This window comes from Nothoprocta perdicaria, unplaced genomic scaffold (genome assembly GCF_003342845.1).
Source record: "Nothoprocta perdicaria isolate Ctin4 unplaced genomic scaffold, notPer1 scaffold_23, whole genome shotgun sequence".
Classification (NCBI taxonomy): Eukaryota; Metazoa; Chordata; class Aves; order Tinamiformes; family Tinamidae; genus Nothoprocta; species Nothoprocta perdicaria.
This window is the reverse complement of record NW_020455455.1, coordinates 5,240,885-5,265,812: the sequence shown is the minus strand read 5'-3', so window position 1 is coordinate 5,265,812 and position 24,928 is coordinate 5,240,885. Positions and strand designations below refer to the sequence as shown.

The window sequence follows — 24,928 nt, the reverse complement described above, 5'->3', positions numbered from 1 at the left end:
ACACACACACACACACACACACACACACACCCTGTATCCCGGCACTGCAGCCCCGCAAGCAGCAGCTGCACCGGGTGGCAGGGGAGCTCCCGGCACCCCCATCCCGCAGCCCCCTCCAAGGGCTCCCGCAAGCAGGAATTCCAAGGAGAAACAGCTTTAAAAGCTGTGGTAAGTTTTAGTGGTAACACACAACTGTGAAAATTGCCATGTARCAGTAACAGAGAGCTTGATCTCTTAATGCAACAGTCATGTCCAACACAACTAAATGCAACTATAAACATTATTAAAATTTTATTAACAAAAGCTTTGTACATATCTTTTCATACACTTGGAATTTTACATCTAGTCAAAATAACAGCACATTTTCATTTTACCATTTGTACAAATTGTTACAGAATATTCACCAGTGGGTTGAGTAAGTAAAATAAACCACTGATTTACTTTTGTAAAGTATCTACAAAAGTGATTTGTGACATTTTTAAAAAATTCCCCAGAACATATAAAAATAAATTATTTTCCTTTTTTCAATTAAATCTACTAATTAGAAATATTACAAATCAAAATATCAATGTTTTCTTATGAACTCTTCACAATACAAAACAGATTCACAAAACCTTATGTACAGAAATGAGGTAAGAACTGTGCAATGTTTAACTCGGAACCATATTGCAGGATTAACGCGTTCTCCCAACTAAGCCCACAGTGGAGGTCTCGCCGCGGGCGGCTCCGGGCGCCGCTGCCTCCCCGGCGCCGGCCCCGGCGCATCGCCCCGCGCAGCCGCCGCCCCGCGCAGCGGGAAGGGGCTCGCGGTTTTGGTGCGGAGGCGGCACCAGGCGGGGCCCGGTGCCCCCGGCAGGTCCCGGTGCCCCCGGCGGGTCCCGGTGCCCCCGGCGGGTCCCGGGCGCGGGAGCGGCGCGGCCGCCCCGGGGCGGAGGTAGCGACAGGCACTTGGCTGAGGCCGAGCGCTGCACGTGCCAGCGCGGCCTCGTCTGCTGAGAGGACTTCGCATCTCAACCAAAGTGGTTTCTTTAAAAACCTCAGAACTCTAAAACCTACAACCAAAATGAACAGCTCTGGATTCCCAACTGTAGTTCTCACTGAGGGAAAACTCGCACTCTGTATCGACAGCAATTTAAAGGAGTAAAAAGTTCAAAAGTGGATTCCCTTATGAGTCAGATTTCAAAAGAGATGTGGAAGGAAGAACGCCAAGGAGCAGGTCCAGGCTGCCGCTGCCAGCACTGCTGCTGCAGCAGATGCGACCGCCTGGGGAAGGGGCAGGGGCTCTTTTTAAAACTACTGCTCTGAAACCCAAGTAATCCAAACTGCGGAGAGTTCCTAGCCTTTCAACTGGTAAGAAGAGTAGTACTCAAGGATCAAGCATATATATTTTTCTATGTTCAAATTTGTACTTAGTACCATCACATGGACATAACATTATGGTCTGCAGGGTTTTCTCTTTTCACAGTCTGAAACATGAACAAGTACTTCCATTTTAGTGCAACAAGTGAGTAAATCGCGGCCTACCCAGCTGCTCAGTGCAGCCCGTGAGCCTGCGGCAGGGCAGGGCGGCAGCGGCGGCGGCATCGCTCAGACGTCAGCTCTTCTCTGATGCGACTGGTCCAGTTTTATCATTGAGCCTCTGTGCAAGAGAAAATACTTCTACAAATCAGATTATAAAATACAGAGCTCAGTAGAATTAAATGAATGCAAATGATAAAGCGGAGTTAAAATACACCCCGGACAAGATCACAGATGAGATTAAATTAATACAGCTATCTAATAGACAAATAAATTACTCTCACTTGTAGAGAAGAAACGTGCATCACAGAAGCCAAAGCGTGAAGGGAAAGAGTAACTGAAGGAATGGGACGAGGCTCCTTGGGAGCTGCTCCGAACCACGACCTGCTCTGAACCACGACCACTTGCATCCCAGCAAGGGGCCGTTGCCTCCCTGCGCCCGGATCCGCTTCTCCGGCAGCCCCTGCGCGCCCAGGGGGCTGCGGAGCGGCTGCAAAGAGGCTGCAGCCCCTGCTTCATTCACCCCATCCTTCTCAAGTGCCAGGAATTCTTTTTTTAATCCCATTCGCAAATGGGATAGAAAAATTACTTTTTTTTGGATAATAAAATGCAATTAAAAACACTTATTTCTAAGTGTTGTGTTCAGAAGACACTGAAGGTTCCCTTGAACGTGGTATCACCAGCTTTTGCAGGACCGTTTGCAGTGTCACAGCAAGGAGCCTGCTAGCAAATGGCAGCATCTGCACCCAGAAAGCTGGGCAGAACTCGGTGCCTGGGAACAGAAGGGAGAGGTTTGCAGGCACGTGGCCCTGTTCCTGCAGAACAACTTCTCTTTTCTCACTGTGCTGCCACCTCAGGTCTTCTCCAAGGACTTAAATGTCCAGGGGAAGTTCCACTGCTGTAATAAGCAAAGGGAAGCTGTCCAGTCTCTGGACTGGACTCACTAACTCACTAACTACTACTGCTTAATAACTCGCTAGCTACTACTGAAGCCTTAAACAAACAAAACCCAAAGCAGCCGCACCAGAAGGAAACCCGCCATCCGTGACACGTGGCCACAGGGCCACACCTTGCTGCTCGTCCCCTACCCACCCCGCGAGGAGGCTCCCGTGGCAGTGGGGCGGGCAGGGTACTTACTGTCACCTTCTGCGCGGCGCTCTCGCCGTGCATGGCCAGGAAGGGGTTGGCGGGGGCGGCGAGCGGCGCCGCCTGCGCGCCCGACAGCAGGTTGTTGATGGGGATCTGCAGCTGCTGCACGTCGGCCTGGTGCTGCTGGTGCTGCTGGTGCTGCTGGTGCTGCTGCTGCACTAACTGGTACAGAAGGGCTTGGTGCTGTTCCTTGGGTTGCATGAGTGGGGGAAAAAAATAGTAATCAAGAATTAACTAATGAATGGTAGGTCCTCCCTGGGTTCTTGCCTGCCCACATTTTTAGCCAGGGCAAGCACTAGTTTAATCCAGTTAATCGACTGGATTACGTTAGCGGGCCAGGGCAGGCAGTGCCGGCTGCGCTGCCCGAGAGGGGCAGCTCTGCACAGCTCAGCTCAGCGCTGGCACACAGAGCACACAAGAACATCAACCCACGACTGTCCGAGCACCAAAACCAGGCAGGCAGCTCCAAGAGGGCTGCAAGAGCTGCCAGGAGGCCCATTCTGCAGGGCAGAGCAGAGCCAGCACCATCCGACTCGCAGGATGTTTCTGCTACAGTCACGGTGGGGTCGGGGAGAGGCGATCGCCTGAAGCACCAGGTCCCAAATTCTGCTGCCCTCAGCGGGTGCTGAGAGAGGAGCCCCCGTGTCCAGGGAAGGTGCACGGGGCTGAAGGAGGCACCACGGGAACCCAGCACAGCAGAGCCCTCCCGCATCCCCTCCACAAAGCAGAGCCCGCCGCGCTCCCGCCAGGCTGCACTCACCGACGTGAGCTGCTGAGTACTCAGCAGCTGCTGGAACTGCTGGTGCTGCTGATGGAGCAGGAGCTGTCTCTGCTGGTCAGGAAGCAGTCCCAGTCCCGAGGCACTGCGGGGTGGGACAGGGCAAGACCAGAGKTCACAAGGGAGTAGGGGACAGAGGCACAGTAGTTTCCAGCCGGCGCTGTGGCCGCACATGTTTGGAACGACCTCGGGACAGCCCATCTGCCCGTTGCTGCTGCTCCACAGGGAGGCATCAGCGCCCGTTCCCTCCCCACWGCCCCGGGCCCTGCCCGCCCCACGGGCAAGCCCTGCCCCACAGCCTCTGCCCGACTGCGGTAACTCGGCCAGCGGGGTCAGGTCTGGGAGGGATTTCCACGGGAAACTGCCTGCCCATATTCTGGAGCTCGCAGGTTACCAAGAGCAGCCAAACACTGCAACGTCTGGGAATTCTTTTAATTATAGAACAGCACAAAAAGATAGGAAAGCAGAGCTGTTTTCTCCTGTGCCTTTCCATCATAAAGGAACACGGATTTAATCCAGTTCCATGGGATCCCACCACATCTAAGGGCTGCATTAACTCTGCTGCTTGCCTGGCCTGCACCTTTTCCTCCGAGCATACAACAAAAGACACCAAAACCTCACAGTAGAAGGAGGTGGTCGTGAAAGACCTCGAAAGGAGAGGGAGATTCCCACCCCGGAGGAGCGCCGAGCGCGGCGGGGAACACGAGCTGCCGTCCCAGTCGCCGGGCACGCTGCGGGACACGGGCGCCCCGGGACGCCCGAGGGGCCGCCAGGAGAGAGCGCAGGACACGGGGACCCCTGCACCTTTCCAACACAACTGCCTTCTCTTCCAGCTGGCCACCTACTGTAATATCCTAAAATGACACTTAAAAGGGCCCCCTCCCTGCGGTGTGAGGAGGGTCACAGGGACAGGGCAACGGGAAGAGGGAATCGAGGCTCCCAGGCTCCCCTCTGCTCCCGAATATGCCCAGCCCCTGCAGCCCGTTCCCCTTCTTGGGGAGCAGCCGTCTCCTTTCGTTACCCATTTGTCTGCAGCTGGGGCAGCAGCAACTTGCACTGCCCACTGCACCTGCTTAGGGACAAGGTTATCAGCAACACTCCCACATGGATCTTCCTGTGCATTTGGAGATCCCTAAGGAATGCCACTCCAAACCCCTTTAGTGTGCGAGCAGGGCGAGCGCCCCAGTGGGCCCACTGCCTCCCCTGCTCCACGTGCTCTCGCCCTCGTCCCCTTCGCGCTGCGGACGGCAGCGCTGCCGGGGATCCCCCGGCCCGGGAGACCTCCTGGCTGCTCCAACAATTCCTTCTTGTGGGCTGGAAAACACCCCAGGCACATTTACACGGTCACATCTGCATGGCAATGCCGCTAGATTTAAAACAGGACACTTCAAAAAGAAAAGGAGATGCTCTGCCATTCCCTAAAGCCTGACCGAAAACAACTTCAGTCCAACTTGACCATTCAGGCTACCTGACTATTGCCATTAACTACGGCCACTAACTTGACCACTGCCATTAAATCCCCTCCTTACCGCCACTCACAAACAGGAGCAGAGCCCACGTGGGTAGCGAGAAGCTGCAGAGGAACCAACTCGCACGCGACGCAGCCGAAGCAGCCCCTCGGGGGCAGGCGGCGGGCCGGGCGCGCGCCCCTCACCTGTTGCTGAGCGTGGTGGGCAGCGGGTGCACGGCGGCGGGCGCGTGGGCCAGCGGCGACGCGTTCTGCGCCAGGGAGGCCGGCGGCTGCATGACGCCGTTGAGGGCGCCCACGATGCCGTTGATGGCGAGCTGGCCGGCGGGCAGCGCGCCCATGATGCCGCCCACGGCGGGCAGGGCGGGCGGCACGGGCTGCAGGCCGCCCGCCAGGGCCCCCACGGCGACGCCGTTGAGCTGCGCCGGGCTCTGCCCCGCCGGCGGCGGCGTTGACAGCGCCGAGGAGCTGCTCGTGCTCTGGCCGCTCGACGTCACCTCCTAGGGCGCAGACACGGGGCAGCCCTGAGCCGCGCGGGGCAGCCACACGGGGCAGCCCTGAGCCGCCCGCCCCACGCTGGCGGCGAGAACCACCAGGAAACGTTACCTGGTCCAACACGGGCAGGGAACTTGCCTGGTTTAGCACGGGCAGGGAGCTGTCTGGTAAAAAGCTGTTTCCCAGGTGGGGGCTCTTGCTGCTGTTCAAGGAATCAGTGCTGGGTGCTAAGGAAATTCATCAAAAAATAAACACACACAGACACACACGGTTGTTAAATTTCCATCAGGTGAAAAGAAATTCAGAACAATTATTTCAAAATAATGTCAAAAGGTAAATACAGAACATGTCAAGTCAGCAGGAAGTCAATTTTAAAGTCACAGTCAACTAGAAAAATATTAACTAAATGTCTGGTAAAGCAAAAGATTCAGAGATGCTCCAGACTGAAGTAAAAAGGAAAATGCACAGAAACAAGCAGCAGTGGCTCATGCGAGTCTTCTCATTTATTTTTAAATATTACATTTTTTAAAAAATCCCCAAGATAGGAAGCAGCAGCCTATTCCCATTAGCCGCGCAGATGCACCTCCCACCAACTACATGCAAACCGGCCCCTGGCTCCGTGGGCACGTGGCTCTGCTCACCTGCTTGTGCTGGGAACGCGTGCGCTTGGTGAGAAGGGCTCGGGTTGGACGCCAGCGTTGGGAAGGGAACGGAGAGCTGAGCATTGAGCAGCTGAAGCCGCTCCTTTTTAGCCGTCAGGTTCTTGATCTGCTCTTCTAAGCGCCTGTTCTCCACCTGAAGCTGGTGTAATGATTTAAGCATTCCTAAAACTAAGGGAAAAGAAACAAGTTTTATCTTTCACAGCTGCCTGGTTTGTCTTCCTTTCAGCTGAGGGGAAGCTTCTCCCCAACTCGGGCTCGGGGGTGACTGTAAAGCCACAGGGAYGGCCACTTTTTTAAATTCTAAATTGTATTTGTTTAACGTGACCTCTGGGCCTACTACAGACATAAGTCTACTGGTCTAGGCACATCTGGTCATTTCCCAAGGATTTAGCTTTTATCCCTCCTCTTCAAGAACATACAAAGGAACCCTCAGTGAGCCCAAATGAGATGCAATAAGACTTAGCTAAACCTGTCCTCCAGCTATCATGTTTAAAGGATTATCTCTGCATGAATTTCCTCACAATTAGCATTTTTGTCAGGATACCATTCATAAAAATACCAACCAGACACCACTTTAGACTAGCAACACAAATAACGTGTTCAATAAAACATAACACAAAAATTAACCTGGTATCCAAAGACGCATATTTTAACTTAATCATTTCCAGCAATACTAACATTGTTGGATATGGGAATCCTAGAGATCTACTCATCATTCATGCTTTGAGTTTACTCACTCGTGGATCAWCTTATTAAGCACAACTTGAAAAAAGGAATTATTTCCCCAATCGGTGACTTTTATGGGAAGCAGAACATAACGGAGACACAAAAGCACAGGAGGACACGGCCAACATCAGCAAGAATACTRAGTTCGGGTGTTGTTTTTAAACTACAGAAACAGGCATTTTAGACTTAAAATATCAAAAATAAAATGATAATGAAACATYGTGGCAATGCACATCATGTGTTATAAAGCAACACTGAAGAACTGTGCTCATTCCTGGTTTATGAGAACTGTGGAAGTTTCTGGTAGTGGACCTGAGCCTCCACCAWCCACTTGGAAATTCCACAGCCAGCCAGCTCCATCCACACGTTACTTCCTCTCGCATAACACAATTTCCCCATCTATAAAAACTCAGGTAATGACGGAGAACTGGGGCGCTCTACCCTGGGCAAATGCTGCACTAAGAACTGCACAACTGAAGGTACTTACTGTCACTAGGGGTGCCCTGCTCCAGCAGGAACTGCTGCCCTTCGCTCCACTGCCTCTCCAGCAGCTGCTCGATGCTGGATGCTACGGGGGGCACGTTCTCCCCACAGCTGTTCCCCGACTGATCGTAGCGGATCTGTAAGCTGCTCACAGGGGACCTGTTGGAAATATTGGTATTTGTGCTTAGTAAAAGGAAAAAGGCATCGTATTAGCAAAAAGCTGAAGTTTTTTACTTTATTTCAGCCCGTAGCACCTTTTTACTTTATTTCAGCCCGTTGCTGAAACCAACCTAATTCATCCAAGTGACCAAGAACTCCTGGTTCCAAGGCCTACGCCAACAACAGCGCAGCACTTTCCCCTAGGAGAATACGTGCTCAGAAAGTCCCAAATCTCCCAAGCGCACAGACTAACAAAATACCTGSCAAACTGCATTGTATTAAATTACACAACGCTATTCCTACAGCAAGAATTAGTATTACATATGAACACAGAGTGCCTGTCTTAAAAAGAATTTAAAACTTTTAGTGAAAACTAAGAAAAACTAAATAAGTTATCAAAAACCTGCAAAGTAATGGCACTTCCACACAGAAGAGCACGTGCAAGTCCACTGCCTGGCTTCACCAAAAGCAGAACAGGTAAAGCCAGACTGCAGACAGACCATGTGGAAATCCTGTTTCACAAGGGACTCAGTGAACGCTACAGCTGCTCCCTGTACCTCCTGCACACAGCTACTCGACWTCCTTGCTTCCACTCATCATCACACGTGGTTCAAAGAACCATCTCTTTGCCACACATCTCTTCTCATTCAGGATGAAATTAAATATTCAGCACTACAAGAGTTGGACATCCCTCAGGTTTTAAGATACGGCTTCTTTTCCATTCRATGGGCAAAGTTTCATCTCTGTGCAAACCCAGACACTCAGCRCGTTTCTCCAGCTCAGAATTCTGCTCTCATGGACCCAGAGACCCACTCCTCACCCAGAACCAACACCAAATCCCACTAAAAGTTGACTGATTTTTTTTTTTTTAACAACTCCAGCAACCGCAGATTCAGATTCYTATTTATCAGTTACTGCTGCAGGAACAGCTCCCGGCCCTGCTCGAGGACCACAGCTGCACCACTCTTCAAGGACTGAAACCTACCCAAGAGGAGCACCAGAGTGCCAAGCTCAGGACAACACACAGCGCTCAGGAAATCAGGGTGTTAATTATGATTAGTGTAATAAGCAGCGGTCACAGCACATTAGGTGCCTAATGGCTCGCAAGTATTTTTGTAGGCACCAGAGCAAAGCGATTTTTAAAAGAAAGGTTTAAGTAGGTGACTTAAGAGCCCTGTAGGTATTTATAAGTAATTCCCCCTTTGCATATAAAGATTTGCTCAAAGGGGGGAAAAATACCTGAAGGAAAAGCCAACAAACAAATAAAATAAAATCCCCCACCCCAGGGAATGAAGGTTTTTCCAACAGGAGATGACAGGTGAACAGCACTTAGCAGTTCGGCAGGGCCACACCAAGATGGATTTAGAAGTAGTTGTCTACACATTGTGCTGAGATGATGAGCAGGCAGATTCCCGCAGAAAAACTCTGGAACTATTCCAGATGAACTACACTCGTGCTACACTCCATGCAAACAGCACACTAAATAAAAATAAAAACCAGAAAGCAAAGAAACTTCTTTCTCTGCCTGCTTGCTGAGAACCTACAGTACTGCACTAGCAGACTACTCCATTACAACAAAACACCAACAGAATTGTGGATGGGCCTTGGGCAGTTTCCTATTAATTTCACAAATGTGGAAGCAAAGCAGTGTGAGATTATATAAAATCYGGAAATCTGTAAGGGAAAAGAACCCAGATTTCCATGCACCTCAACTTTACTCAATCTACCCTCTTCCAGTTGATCCACCACTCAATCCATTACAYGCAATACAGTTCCTGCATGCAGGGGTTGAATCCTCATTCCAAGCAGGATTTTATCGCTGTTTCCCACAGAAATATAATGCAGCAAATGCGACTTCAACGGACTCCCTGTGACAGGAACCCTCTGTTTCTTGTTTCCTATCTTGCTCACTGCTTTGGGTTTATCATGTAGACTCATGCATATTCTCTTGATTATAGTTAATAGTATGACCGGACTCCATTTACATATACGGGCATACATACATATTTCAATATAGTATTGCACAACATGATTTTTAATCTAGGGTTAAGCATCGTGTTCAAAAAGCACTRCCTTGAGAACCGGAGCAATTCCTTTGCAAAATGGAAACAACTCTCACACACCAATTATATGTGCATGTATATACAGGAAAGCAAAGATGTGTGTATATGTAGGAAAGAAAAAGGTATTTTGTTTGTGTTGGAAATACAAGCATATACTTCTAGATATAAAAGTTTAAAGAAAGAAAAAAACACTTTGGTAACACAGGGATACAAAGATGCAATGTCAGAAATCTAACTGGTCATGAGTCACTTAAGTCATCTCAGACAAACTGCAATCAGTCCTTGTCGCCGACAACAATCATTTCCGTATTTTCTTTTATTTTAAAAACTATTTGCAATTTACTCAACTCTTTCAGAAAAGYGTAAGTTTTTTATGGATCTCGTAAGATTCAGAGGAAAGGGAATAGGAAATTGCAGGAAAAAATGTATACGTAGGATAATGTTCTGGGTTGAAATGTTTTCAGATATCAGATTTTTGAAGTTAACTTTTCATTCATTGTATACTACTTTTAATGTAACCAGAGTTATTTATTCAACTGGGGAAGGTGGGGAGTTTCCTGAAGCATCCAAGGGGTGTGGGCAGCAGCAGCAGTGGGCATGATACACATGAAATAGCTAAAAATGCCTTGCACACTGTTTCTCACCACGTGCTGATTACTGAGCTTACACGAATGAATGGATTTTCTCATTTTTTTCCATGCCCATATTTCTGGATACGTTTTCCCACTGGAACTACAGTAGTGATTTTCTTTTTTTCCTTGCTTTTAAATACCCCAACCCCCCAGGCAAAAGCTACGTGTTCTTTGTAAACTGATGGTGTTTCCATACRTGGAGCAAGACGTGGAAGTCTGGGCTGAGGTGGCCACAGCATCACATAGTTCTGCTTTGCCAGACTCATGAAAACCACATGAAACTTGACCATGTTACAGGCACTGGACAATACATATATTGAGCATGTGCTCAGTAGAAATATGACTTTTTAGTCGTTTACCTTCCCAAATGTTCTCTCTAAAGCCAGRTCAAGTACAGCTGTAGGCTACTACCTCACATACACAAAAAGCAAAAATCTCTCTAATTATCGATGTGCATATGCACAGGTATCCACACACACGTGCACATACTGAACTTCTTAGTGTATGTTAAAGTAAGCATATATACTTTATTAACGAATGCTTTAATTTGTAAATTCTTTATTTTTTTTAGAAGTAACAGGCATTAAAGCACTTAAAAGCTAATACCACCTAAATATTATAAAGAATATGCTCATCCGAGGCAACGGGTTATTTCATTAATTAAAGAATATAATACAGATCAACAACACATGTATGCTAAATTAAATTACACATGTATATTAAATTATCTAATTTGGAGATCTTTCCTATAAATTACTATGATAATCTAGGCTGTAACAATAAAATTCATTGTTACGATGCTGCATCTGCTTAACTGCAGATTTTTTTATTTTAGCTATCCTAAAATTCCTTTCAACATAAAATTCCCTATGGTGACTGCCTAAGTAATAACAATGTAATTCATAGGGCATCCAGTATGGAAAATAAGGTCCTTTAAATACAAAATAATACTAAAAATACACACACAAGAAAAATTCCTAAATTCATTTTAAAAGTGATTTTGGGATTTTAACAGCAAATAATATAAGAACAAAATAATGAGGCATGATCCTAGTAGGAAAATTCYTATGTCAAACATCAGAAAAGTTTTTTTTCCCCCACAGACAATTGTTGCATATTTGAAGCAGTGAGGGAAGCAGAAGGGAATATTTGTTTTTAAATTTTTATTACTGTTTATTTTCTCAGAAAGTCTTATTACTGCGATCTTTGTAATGTGCAAGTCTATGGGATTTTAGACCTTCTGCACGTTTGAAAAGCGAGCACGATTATGGCAACAAATCCATGGAGATTATCAGTAAATGTGGCAAAGATCATAAACAAATCCTTTTTAAAGGCTGTCCCCATATCTTAAGTAAATTCCTTTAACTTATAAACTAATCTCACTTAATATAAAAACCAGCTTCAGCCTATTTGGAGCTATCTGAACGTATCGATTTATACATTTTTTTCAAGTACACATGAAYGCGGACGTCTATACGTGCACGCTACTTAAACAGGTAGCACCTAATGAAAGCCAGGGAGGTTTCTCCCTGTGCTGAGGCACTTACCGTGGCGAGAGGCTCCCCCGGGGTGACCCTCCTCTGCCAGCGAGGCCGCGGCCGCTATCGCCCAGATCTTGATCTGCAGGGTAAATATTTCACAGCTGATAAATCAACTCTTATTCCGTACGAGTTTCAAAGTCGATGTGGGCATTTTTCAGCTATCTTAAATCTTAACTTCCTTGGCATCACAGAGCAAAATACGTGGCTAGTTTGAGGCTGCTGAACTGTGGCGTGTAAGGTGTTGTCCTTACACATTTCTGAGGGTGTAGCAGGCCATGGATTATGTTCCCTTCTTTCATTCCTTTCAGTTTTACAGCGCAGAAGTGTGGTTTGCATTTGCAGTGCCCTCCCCTCAGCCACTTTTAATTTCTACGGTGAAAGTAATGAATCACAGCTGCGGACAGCTAATCTGTATGCTTATCACAGCAAATCCCGAGGCTTTGTGCTTTCTTTTTTTTGTGTGTGTTTTTTTCCCTTTTTTTTTTTTTTTTTTTTTAACACTTTGCATCCCAAAACAACTCATAAAACATATACCGCATTAAACTTGCCGCTGCCGTCTAACGAGCACGGGCTCTGCCACAGATTTACCGAAAACTTTATGAAAGCCCATAACTCACAAATTCCCATTTATAAGCAAGAGCACAGGCCAGCCCCTTGCTAAAAGGTAGTAAAACAACCCCCMAAAAAGGGGCCTCATTAAGGATACGGCAGCGCTGGGCTCGGAAGGGTTATTTTCCCTGTGGCCTCTCCATAAAACAAGGCCGAGCGCCGCCCGGGGCGCACGACCTCCGACCCGTGTGGGGCAGGACGCGGCCGGGCCGGCCTGGGGACGCGGCTCCCGCGGGGGGAGGCGCCGAGGCCGGCCTCCTTACAACGCCGCCGAGGCCGGATGTCTCCCGAGGGCTGTGGGGAAGGCCAGCCAGGTTACTGAAGGGCGGCCAGGCTCCCCGGCGGCCTCCGCGGCACGCAAGGATGCGGGAATGACAGAGCGGGAGCGGGAGCTGCTCCAAGGCTCCCCCCGCCATGGCCGGAGCCGGCGCATCCATCACGCCCCTCGCAGCGGACACTGCTGCATTCCTGCCTGCGGATGGCTCTGCTGAAGCATTCGCAGTTTAGACGGGGAAGAAAAAACAGGAAAGCCCACGCAGCTCTTCTGCGGGGCAATGGAGAATTTACCAACAACTCCATAGGGGCGTTTAAGCAGCAAATGCGGATGCCAGAGCAGGAGCAAAGCCCCGTGAGAGGGCGGAGGGCAGAGGGCCGCGCGCTGGAGCCACCGGCACCGTTACCTGCTTGGGGGCCCTCGGGCTGCGCCACGAGCGCTGCCATGGCCGAGGAGGCGCCGAGGCGGCCGCCGAACCCGTGCGACGGCGGCAGAGCGAGCGAGGAGCCGGGCAGCGCGCTGGCCTGCAAGGAAACGGTCACAGCTCGAGTCCTGCAGAAACGGGAGCTGGGCTCAACCCGCCTTAGGGAATCTTCCTAATGCACAATTCTTTACAGAGATAATGCACAGTTCTTTAAAACATTTTTTTTCTCCCTTAAATGCATTATTATTTTCCATTTGGGAGTAGAGAAATAGAATCGCAACACCTTTTAAATACATCAAGCCTTACAGTGTGGTTTACAGTTATCTCTGGTAGGTTAATAAAAACAAAATTAATAATAAAAGATCTTCTAATAAAAATTTACCATAGTACATCTTAAAAACGCCCAAGCCACATTTTAGAGGGGGCAGCAGGACCCTCGCAACCCTGCCGCACTCCCTCCGCCGTGCTGGGACTTAGCAGCGTGGCGACCATGTGGTTATCCTACTAATTATTTAATCTTATTAAASCATTTACAAAATAAGGGCAGGTAGACAACAGATGTCTCACAAATGCTCGGGTTCCTCACATCACAAGCCGGCTGGGGAGGTCAAAAGGTCCAACTTTCAGCTCTCCGGTTTAACTGCACCGAGCCCATATTTCCTTCGCGCCGTGCCGTCATTAGTAAAACCTGCACACTATTTTGTTACTTCCTATTTTGATCGGCTTGGAAGCCTGGTGGTTTTTTGTTTTGTTTTGTTTTTATTTTAAAGAAGGCAAACAGCCATTACAAGTATGTTTTCTATACAATAGGGGGCTCAGCGAATCACAGCTTTGCCCTGACCCCATATAAGGCACTGTATTTTTGGCAGTTGGCCAGCTYGACTTATTGAAGAGCTCCCAAAGTTTGTGTTCATTCATGTTGCTAACCACAATTCTGAAGGTCTCTGCTGGGACTTGTGCCAAACAAGCGAAAATGAACCCTTAAACAGATGAAGCCGAGGAGGCCGGCCAAAATCTTGCATAATCCAACGCAATAAAAATACCTTCTTCCTCGGCTGCTTACGCTTTTTCCCCTTTCGAAGAAAAGATGTGTTAAATGCCGAGTTTCGGAGACACACAAAGACAAGAGGCCCTGCTGACGATGACAGTTTTTGCATTTTCTTGCCCAACAGAAAAAAAGTATTTTGGAACAAATACAAGATTGTAATATTTAGAGGGGGAAAAAAAAAAAATCACAGATACACAACCTGTGAGACCACAAATTTTAAAATAAATCTTAGAAGAAAATGTAAACAATCTTGACAAAAGAAACTTTTTTTTTTCTTTTTAAATATGAGGGGGGAAAAAAAGGTGAAGAGTAAGGAACTCMATTTGTGGGACATTTTGACATGTATAATTGCACACAAGAGACRCGGGAAACATACTGGTTATTACAGCAAAATATTACAGAGTATAAACTATGTCTCTGGAAAGAATCACACACTACCATTAAGTTTTGGCTTTCAGCCAACATATTAAACTTGATGAATGGACTTTTATGAATTCACACAACTGTTTTCAATGACKCTTTATTTACTACATACTAGTGAGAAATTGTGCCTGATGCTCACGTTTTTCCTACTGTCACGGAGTTAGAAAAAGAAACAAGAATTTTTTTTTAATGATTTTTTTCCCCACTTTTCATTTTAAAGGTACRTGTCAGATCGCAAGACCTGGGACCAAAGTTTCACTTCACATCTGATTCCCCCTCCCTTGCTGAATTACATGTCTCCAGTAGAATTAATCTGAATTAGTCATAACTCTTAAAATAACAGAGGCATTTCCACCTACCTGGGTCTGCCAACAAGTTCCAGAAACACAGCACATTATTACTGTGACACTTACTGATGAAGGAGGCAAAACTGCACCAACTCCTGCTGTTTTCCTCAATAAACACCTAGAGCACAATTCCAGCTCAACCATTATTGTTCACTAGTAACCTACAATTGTTTTCCCTGGTTTCCTCTCAAAAAAACAAACCCCAACAACATCGTTTCTGTCAAATTCTATCACTGAAAAAAGAAAACCTAACAAAATGAGCAGGTACAACCGCTACTTCCTTCCAAATCTGAGAAGAGCAGCAAAAGAGAAATCTACACGTTCTTAACGCAAATAAAATGGCTGAGGCCATGAATGTAATTTAAAAACTACAAATATTATGTCTATTTAGTTGTAGAAGATTTCTACAAAACAAGGTTTTTCTTTCTTCATGCTAGTGAGCATACAGCTCACATACAGCTTATGCWGAAATTGCTGTTTTTACTCTCATTCTGCTGTGTAATCTGCTACTTAAAACTGTCCAACAACAACTCTAAATTAACTTATAATGGCAAGGCACCGAGCACCAGCACACATGCTTATTTAACCGAAGCACACACAAATACCTTTAAAAACTTACTAAAATTCAGAGTATCTAGGAATCTTGAAAGGAGCTGCTAACCTGCACTGAGCAGCTATCCCTCACAAAACAGAAGACATCAAAGGAATTAAACAACGTTTGTTAAGTGGACTGAAAGATCAAAAGACTTAGAGGGACTTGAACAATATCTAAAAACCTGAGTTTTTTCACAAGTGGTGGTTCAGGCTAAACTCACCCCCTGTTTACACTTTAAAAGGCCAGTAAAGGTGTCCTACAACAAGCTGGGGCTGCAGGAGCGCTCCTGACCTCAGGTACCCTGTGCAGCCCTCAGAGGGGAGAGTCAATAACAAAACTGCTGGAGTAGCTGGAGCTAAGTTTAGGGAAAAAAAGAAAAAAAAAAAAGCTTTTTAAATGGCAATGTAGAATGGCAAAAAAATAAGATTTGAGAAGTTTTATGAATGTGACAACTTCATCTGACGGGAGAGTCGAGGCGGTAGAGGAGCACTACATTATTCAAAGGTGAAATAGGAGCCTCATGTCTCACTCGCAGTCGAAACAAGCTGCAGCAAGCATTTATTAAAAATGCGCAATCATCTTGTCAATATATATTAAGGTCACAGGACTGAAACATCTTCTGAAATGCAGCACTTTTAAAGCTGTAGTATTCTTTATCTCAACAGCCCCTAAGCAGTTAACATACAACACGTGATGAAAATGTAGGAACTAATGAAAAAACTGTTAAGTATTTATTCTGAAAAAATGCAAGTTTTCTTGAAAAGCATTTGAGCAAGAGGGTTTAAGCCTATCTGTAGGTATATGCTATATTGCTTTCATATATGGCAYGTTCAGTAAGTCAGCAAAGCAATGAGCAGCAAAGCAGCACAGGATGAAGACACAGGGTAGTTCAAGGAACACTGACTACAATAAAAATAAACAATCAATACTTGATTCATGCTTTAAACGCACTTCCTTTGCCTCAAAAAAGCATGTTCCTCAATTAATATAAAAATTATACACGCAAGTTAACTACATTTAACCAACACATAAAAATATCCCATGAAATACTTAAAATATAGCCCATTTCTTAAATACCTACATCATGTCAAAATAAAATAGTATTCTGGTCTAACAGAATTAAGAGAATGTTTCCTAAATTAGCATAATTATATATTATCTTAATTTTCCGGGGAAAACAGATCCAAAAATCAAATCTCAAAAAAAAAAAGGCTGTATACTATTACTTAAGAGAGGTCTCAAATGGAGAGGCTTTGGSCATGCCTGGTCCCTGTTCCAAGCTTTATGCTATGGAGCATTTCCGATTGCAGGCCCCATGGCTGTCTCTGCTCCACCCCAGTCAGGTTTTAATACTCAGCGTGTGATGAGAGATGAAACCAAGTGTGAACAACTTTCAGGTCCCATGAGGAGGGTGACTGTTGAAGCTGTCAGGTTCAATTGCATCACTCCACATTATTCAATGCCCCAAACTGCTCCCTAATTGTTAGGGGCTTAACATATTCAAAACCATTGTTTAGGCTAATGCTGAAATGCCTACAGTTGAGTTTCCATAAAGCAAGGGGAGGGATTTAATGGTACTTAAACCATTACTGAACTTTCCTCCTTTCATGATAGGACAACAAGGATGGCCTTAACAATCAAATCCAAGACAACTTCTTAATACTTTATATTCAACCAATACATCTTTTGCCCTTGTGCTTTAAAAACCACTGCCACACTGCAGTTTTACATTTTAAAGCATCAAAGTATTGTAATGCGTTACAGACTATTTAATTACTTACTCCAGTCCATACATACTTGTCAAGAATAATATTAAAGACTGAAAAGATTCTCTTTTAAAATAAAAACATCATTGCTCCAYTGTGCTGTCTATACTCCTTAAATATGATTATCACATTAATGTGCTGGGGTCATAATATTTATTGATAACAGTCTTTTTCCTCCCCTCCACGGGTCTAGCACCACGCTGCAACAGAAAGCACTGAGCTCCCCTCTGCTGCTATTAACACAAACTGAAGAAATCACAAGCAACAAGGTAACAGTAACTACAAGCAAGCCACTTTTGGAAGGTGTACAGTAAACTACTTCTCAAAGCAGTCTCCCAAAAACTTGATGCAGGATTTTTTAGGGAATAAAACAAATAAATACCCCAAATTAAATGTTACGTTCAGCTAAATTTTCTAGGGGTGTTTCTTTTATACTTTTGAGAAGATATTACTAATGTTTACATACAGTTGTCTTGCTTCATGAGATAAGGGAGAAAATTCAAACACTTGGCAAGTCAGCAGAAGCAAATTTCATCTAGGAAACTCTCAAGTCATCYTAAACTGATATATTTTAGTCAATGTCAAAAGCAACATTCATCTGAAATACATAGTACTGTTAACAACATCAAAAATAAACCCTATGTTCTGATTAAATGAGTTTGGATACCCTAAGATATTCATGTGATATACATAATGTYAAGAAAGTCCACTGCTTTTTCTGCAAAGTGAAAAAAGCTGTTGCAAAAGCAACCTGCCCTTAAGCTTCACCATTCAGCTCAGATATCTGACAAAAACTGATTCTATCTCCACAGTTTTGGAAAGCCTGTTACATTAGGGGGAGCACATTGCAGACTGCTCTTGGTGTCCAGTGCAACAGGAAAGAGAACGTCCTGCTGCCTTCTCCTCCTCTCCCAAACACCTTGGCTACTCCCCAAAATTTCACTTAGAGGATGTGGGCACCCACTGCTGCACCTCCTCACTTGTTAGCTATTCACATGGTGTGAAATAAACACCCACGGAGTGCCCAGGCTGCAGGTACTATAGCTAGCAACACTCCCAACTTACAGGAAACTTAGGAGAAACTCATGCCAAAATCAACAGCTTTTCAAGCATTACTTGTGGCAATGCAATCCTTGAATATTTTCACCACAAATATGGAATATACTTAAAAATGACCATCTAATCCTCATTTCCTACATTAAAAAGTCAAGCTTTCCTGTATATTTTCTTGTATGCCAAGAAATACCGATGGAAGACAACACAAAATCCGTAATAAAATCTTGCTTCCACGCTTCTGCAAGTCAAACACAAGAGGTTAAGCATTACCTACATATTTTTTCTATCAATCAGCACATTTCATATTCATTAGCCAAATGCTTTAGAACTTTTTAAAACAATTTTTTTTTAATTTTAAAAGTTATACTGACCCCGTAACTAAAAGGCCCTAAAAACCGGCCGTGGAAACTGCGTTCACCGTACCTTGCCCAGCTAATCTCACTTCATTTGCCCTCCCGGCTCCACCAACAAAATGCATAACCCCAAATACCCACTGCAGTCTTTTACTTATTTGTTCTCTGAAAGGAATGCTAGAACTGCAAAGCCTCCCCAYCCCATTCTGCCAGCATTACTACACTGGAAATCCTGAAGGATTACAGCACTTGGAAATCCTGAAGGTTTTCCACATATTACAAAGCTGTAATTTTCTGAAATGAGTTGGACTGTACAGAAAACAACAAAATMCCCAAATCTCCAAACTTAGATAGTGGTAACTGTTTTCACCAACTGTCTATAATAAAAGAATGAACTGAAAAGCTTAATTAGAATGCCAGAAAAGTTGAAATAAGATCATAGAGGTTGTGTTATTTCTTAGAAAAAAAGCAACTTTTCAATCAAAAAGAGCATTCAGTTGACATAAAAATTATTATAATTAAAGTCTGTTGGCAAAGCTGTAAACATGACACACAGATAATCTATCCATAGCACAATTATAAAAGAGTGGCAAAAACCCTTCAAACTCTTGCTGTGATGAAGACTCTTGCTTACGAACAAGCTAATAATCAAATACTGTATTCAAGAATCAATTGCTTTGATTAAAATACACAAATAAATCCTTCAATTAAACAAAATCATCTACCCTTCAGACAACAACACTCCAATATTTTCCAAGAGAGGCATGAATGAATGCAACTGGGAAACACAGTGGGAACTGAAAGGCAAAATGAAAAATTAATGGCACACCTACAGGAACTAATTTATACTTCTGTCCACTGTACAACAAGGGCACACAGAGTCATTATAAACCACACGGGTATAAAGTCCATCCCCCAATAATGTGAAAATGCCACAACCTCAAGTGTACTGCCAGTTTACTAGCCCCTTCTATACCAAGCCTAGTAGGATTTTCTCTAAAATCTTAACTAATCAAAAACTATTTGGCTATAAATTTGCAATTTACACAAGGAAGATAAGCCTGCAGAAAGCATACCAGAATGTTACCTCGTCAGGAGTGCAACTTCACCATTTTTCGTAAGGAGGCTTTGCAGAGATAAGATCCTGGGATTCTTCTATCTCCCCACAAACCTAAAGGAAACTGCACAGTCGTTTCTGCACAGCCCCCTTTTGCCTCCGTTTGTTCCTCCACCCTTTCCATCCACTCTCTCTTCACAGCCCTCAACCTGCGTGTGCTCTGCGCACACAGTGGAAGCAATATCCAAGCATAAGAATCTGTTTTCCTTGAGAACATCAACTCACATATCAGGAACCGCAATTTCATATTGACTAGGAGAAGGAATGATTTGATTAAGAAACAAAGTCAGTATACAAATCTACTATAATAACTTGTTTTCCTAATAATTTAGTGAGATACACTAATAAGATGTCAAGCAATGGCTTCAAGAGAAAAGTAACTACTCCCCAGATTATCTATAATTTCAAATATAGTAATGATCATGAATTAGCTCTTTATTCAATGATATTTTAAATTTCTAAATAAATAAAAGTTGACACAATTTGCTATTTAAATGATGAAACCAACATGCAGAGCAGCAGAACACTGCTGGGCTCACCACCTTACCAAGGCCTGCAGGGACCCTGCAGCAAGCACGAACTTCGCCGCTTGTAACAAAGGCCACGCTGCGGAAACTTGAAATATTTTTCGAGTCAAGCCTAAACATTGTTTTATCTAAGTATTTTTGTATTCTTTTCATTGCGTACAGAGTAGAAAAACCCACGTTTTTCACATTCAACACCATCACTATTGTCTCAGGCAGCTAAATTGAAGTAGTGCTACACTCAGTTCAACGAAGAGGTCAATGTGCCTCAGTTGCCTGGAGACTGATGGTTGCTACAGCAGCACCAGATAAGCCAGGCTAAATAAGCCTCAGCTCCAAGGCAGAAAACATTTATTGCTAGACAGAAACATTGATGTAGTTGTCTCAGCATGCAGCACTGTGCAAAATCACGCAACTGCCTTTCAGACTACCTGTATCCTGGATAAATATACATGAAGATAATCTGACTGAAGCCAGAGGAAAATATAAAAAGAGTTTAAATAGGCTAAATAGTAGATTACTTGCAACTATGATTCCTTTGTTCTTCTAGTTGAGTCACATGTTAGAAGGAATTTTCCCTCTGGCTGTAAATTCTTGCTCCTTGCTACTCTCCTCCACCCCCACCCCAAAAATCCTCCCTCAGACCGAATGAAAAGAAAATTGGATTTTTTTTTTTTTTTGCTTACATTTTGCTCAGAAGTAATAAGGAATTAAAACAGCTTTTAAGCGATGAACAAGAAAATTTTGATGGAAAAACCTTTACTAGTAGAGTTCTTTATACATTTTTAATTTTCTAAGCTCTTAAATTTAAGAAGATTTGGCATAAGTAGAGTTTAATGGTTTCTGGAAGAGAAGTCATTGTCTTGTATTTACAGCTTACCACACAGAATAGTCCCTCTCTGTCCTCAACCCACTGAGATGCATGTAGAATTCCTCCTAAAACTACCAACACCAGCACTTTGTGTCACAAGTGCCAAAGATGAGCAAGATATTCTATTGAGAATTGTTTCTTTTCACCCTGGCTTTCYATTTTGTATCTTTTTTTTCCCCATGAGACAGGGACAACAAAGTAGTTTTAGCACCCAAACAGCCAGTGAGACAGGTTGAGATTTGCCTTTGACTCAGTGATAAGACTAGGAATTGCTTTTCATGCATCTGCTATTTCTATTTATTAAAAAAAATCTAACAGCCTAGTAAGGATGCTGTTTCTTCTTCCTGGAACTACATTTCTTAAAATCACCCAAGTCTTGATTTCCAGATGTTTTTATTATTCTATTTTTAAATGCTACTCATTTTAAAGGTAATGCAAATCATCATTGGAAAGCCAAATCCAGAACAAAACCAATACCTGACAAAATCAATTAAGATTTTCTAATTTTACGTTGAATCTATAAACCATATTGCAGCCCAAGTTACACCAGAATCAAGTACGAACTAAATTTTTTAAAAAGTAAAATAAAATACAAATCTTAAGGGTTCTAGTTAAGATCCATATGATGACAGAATGTACTGTTTATCTGTAGGAAAGATCATTTAACTCTTTTTACATGAAAATAATTGCTTCCAACAATAGGGAAAAGATTAGTGTGACCTCATGCCATGACGTTATTCACTGCAGGGAGTTTATTTTGGGGGAGCTGAACAATGTATTAACACGCACTGCTATAAGCCAAGTCAATCCTTTACAAAACTGACTGCTTTTGAAGGTGAAAAAGGCTTCACGTGCCATGCACCCGAGCACCGGTTACCCACCATGCAAGCTCCACCACAGCCACTAGCTTTGCAAACAAACCAGTAGAAATCTGCATTAATAGCTCTGGAAAGGCTGTTCTGGCAATATTTCTGTATTGAGACTTCAGGAAATAACCAGCCTCAGAGAGCAGATGTGCAAAGACAGTCTAGCAGGTCTTCCCAAGTTATGTATCATCTTTGATTACGTGGACAATGTAATTTGCCACAATTAGGAGGAGCTGCTTTGAATGACAAGAAGGGAATTGTCTGAATGAGTCCATTAAAATAATTTCAAAGTTCCTAATTAGAAGTCTGAAGATACCTGATCTAAAGGTGTCTGCGATGGCATTGCAGTAAATTCTCAWCCTCAGCAAATTCTCAAACTGTGCTGGACGCCTTGGCCATGCAACGGGAAGCCAATTTAAAGCTGCCATCTAGTGCTAATGCTACTTGAAGCCTGTCCTAGAACTGAGGGCAATTTGTCTCTTTTGATGTTTTCTTTCTACCCACACAGAAATGTTCTAAAGCACTAACAGCTACTGGAGCTGCCATCTTCTGCGTGGTGTAGGTGGCTCCCACAGCGAGTTCACTGCGTGAGCCTCTGCTTTAGCCTGCCGGGCTCCAGCACTACAGATGCTTATTTGGAAACTTTCTTCCTTTCCTCATGTCTAGCTCAAGCCAAATATTGTACCAAAACAAACAAGCAGGAAAAGGATATGTTTCTCAGAACAACACTGGGAAACAAGTGGAATGAGGTTCTACTTAGCTTGAGGATATCCATAATTTGGGGCTACCTTTGGAAACTCGGTGGGCAAAAAGTCGAGTACATTCATTCTATCATCCAGGAAAAATGCCCAAATATTCTGTCTGAAAAAAAGTACACTGAAACTACTTGTTGTAGCTTTTCTTTTGAATTCCCTTCTGATTTCATGTGCAGATGACGATCCATCCCTGTTTTGGAAGGCATCAACAAGCCTTCTCCCGATGTGGCTCCTGTTGGCAAGGATAAGAATTACAGGACCAGAGTATTTCACGAGGTTACAAAATAAAACCCATGGAAGGACAGGAGCACCTGAAGCCACTCAGGTGCTCTACACTCAGAGCCAGAGAAGATCTCAAGGTTCCTGAGCTTTCAAATTCCCTAAACACTAACAAATATCTCCAGACATATTGAAAAATTTAGGCCCTAGCTCCCTTTAACAGCTGGATGGTACAAAGGAGGATAACTACCACTATCTGCTTAGTACAGAAAACCCTGCTGTTGTCCTACCGCATTCCAAGAGCAGTAAAGCCAAACCTAATTTAGGGATAATGGAAGTGATTTATGCAAACTTCCTTTCCTGCTTCACTTGGAATTGCAATTGAGTGGTCTGTATCCACCCTCCCAACTATCATCTCTCCACCATAAAGGCAGGAGTTTATCACATTATATTAAAGTGGATCTATCACGCTGAAAATTTAATCCTAGACTAGATAAGGAACAGCAGCTACTCAGTTTCCCTTCTCTGTGGACACTGCTGTTACAGATGCTTATAAATCACTAGACCTACTAAACCTGAACAAAAATTATCAAAAATAACCCTAATTATTATTTTCTTACTCTAACAACTATGATTTCCTGACATGCATGACAAGTCCTATAAAATATAGRAGATACAGAGACACTTAGGTCATTGTTTTTATTATAAAATCACTGAGAAGAACCTATCAGAGAGAGAAACCCTTTTCAAGTTCTTCTCAGTGGTGGACAGTGACAGGACAAGGGGCAACGGGTATAAGTTGAAACACTGGAAGTTCCATCTSCATGTGAGGAAGAACTTCTTTCCTGTGAGGGTGCCAGAGCCCTGGCACAGGCTGCCCAGGGAGGTTGTGGAGTCTCCTTCTCTGGAGATCTTCCAAACTCGTCTGGATGGGACCCTGTGCCCTGTGCTCTGGGTGTCCCTGCTGGAGCAGGGGATTGGACTAGATGGTCTCTAGAGGTCCATTCCAACCTCAACCATTCTGTGATTCTSTGAAACTCTGTAGACTGTTAYAGAACAAAACAACAGGCAAACAAACATCTTCACTTTCACTAAATAGGAAACACAAGGAAATCTTCGCAGGAGTGGCCCAACTCGAAAGCAAGAAAATGATTTTCCCTCAGCAGAGCATTAAGACATACACTGCTGAGAGAAAACAGAGCAGCTTTGGATCTGCTGCCTCACTGTCACATGCAGAACAGGCAGTAACGACAGACAGGCAGAAAGGATCAATGTGCAGAAACTAAGAACAACGTGTGCATCAATTCTCATTCGTGTATTTTGTCCTTMCATTTTTGCAGTTCACAAACACATTGTTCTGCTCACTGAACTGAGCTGCACAGCCTAGCAGAGGCYAAGTTCCCCAGAATACATGAAAGTTAAAGGGAACACCAGAAAAATAATGTGCATTTCCAGCAAGCAACTACGATTTTTGCTAGACCACTGATTCCCTCCTGGGCTGAAGACCCAATTCAGGAATGGCTCATCCTGAAGCCCAAGCTAATCTTCTCATCTGAGTTTTGTAGACTAGATTACAAGTTACACTTGCCTAACAGTGCAGATGATGTAGTTCAAGGTTATGTGTTGGCACTGTTGATACAGAGAAAACCCAAAGATGATGTCATTACCCATTTCCAAATGGCAAATCCTAACTACCAAAATATAGTCCTGGAATCACAGGAGCAGTGTAGGACTTCATTAACTCCCTGTGCAAACATGGAAATTCCCTTTTAAGTTGTCAATTAAATCTTGTCACCATTTGAATCTCCCTTAATGCTTCCAAAACAATAGCAGCAGTCCCAGAAAACTAAATCTGTGATCATCTGAAGACAATCGGACATTGACACAGGACACACAATTCCTCTGGAGGGAGAGGGAGGAGGAGGGAATGAAAATTAATAAATAAAGATTAGATCACACAAAATTCAAATCTTCTTCTCTGCCCCCCAGAAGAAAAACAAAAGGAAG

The 24,928-nt window shown here is 44.2% G+C and overlaps 1 protein-coding gene across 2 annotated transcripts in view; it reads right to left on the bottom strand.

The window, feature by feature from the left end:
- Positions 1–980: 980 nt before the first annotated feature.
- The window catches only part of MLLT10 (MLLT10, histone lysine methyltransferase DOT1L cofactor), a 104,208-nt gene continuing 80,260 nt past the window's right edge, over positions 981–24,928 (bottom strand). The window contains exons 12-20 of one of the 2 annotated variants that reach the window (XM_026039445.1): positions 12,964–13,081; positions 11,681–11,753; positions 7,284–7,438; positions 6,050–6,238; positions 5,547–5,635; positions 5,100–5,413; positions 3,428–3,530; positions 2,656–2,856; positions 981–1,656 (exon numbers count right to left, since the gene is read on the bottom strand). In XM_026039445.1, the coding sequence (XP_025895230.1) occupies positions 1,588–1,656; positions 2,656–2,856; positions 3,428–3,530; positions 5,100–5,413; positions 5,547–5,635; positions 6,050–6,238; positions 7,284–7,438; positions 11,681–11,753; positions 12,964–13,081 (1,311 nt within the window). In that variant the 3' untranslated portion in view covers positions 981–1,587. The remainder of the gene's footprint in view (positions 1,657–2,655; positions 2,857–3,427; positions 3,531–5,099; positions 5,414–5,546; positions 5,636–6,049; positions 6,239–7,283; positions 7,439–11,680; positions 11,754–12,963; positions 13,082–24,928) is intronic. The other variant, XM_026039446.1, reaches the window with a different exon arrangement.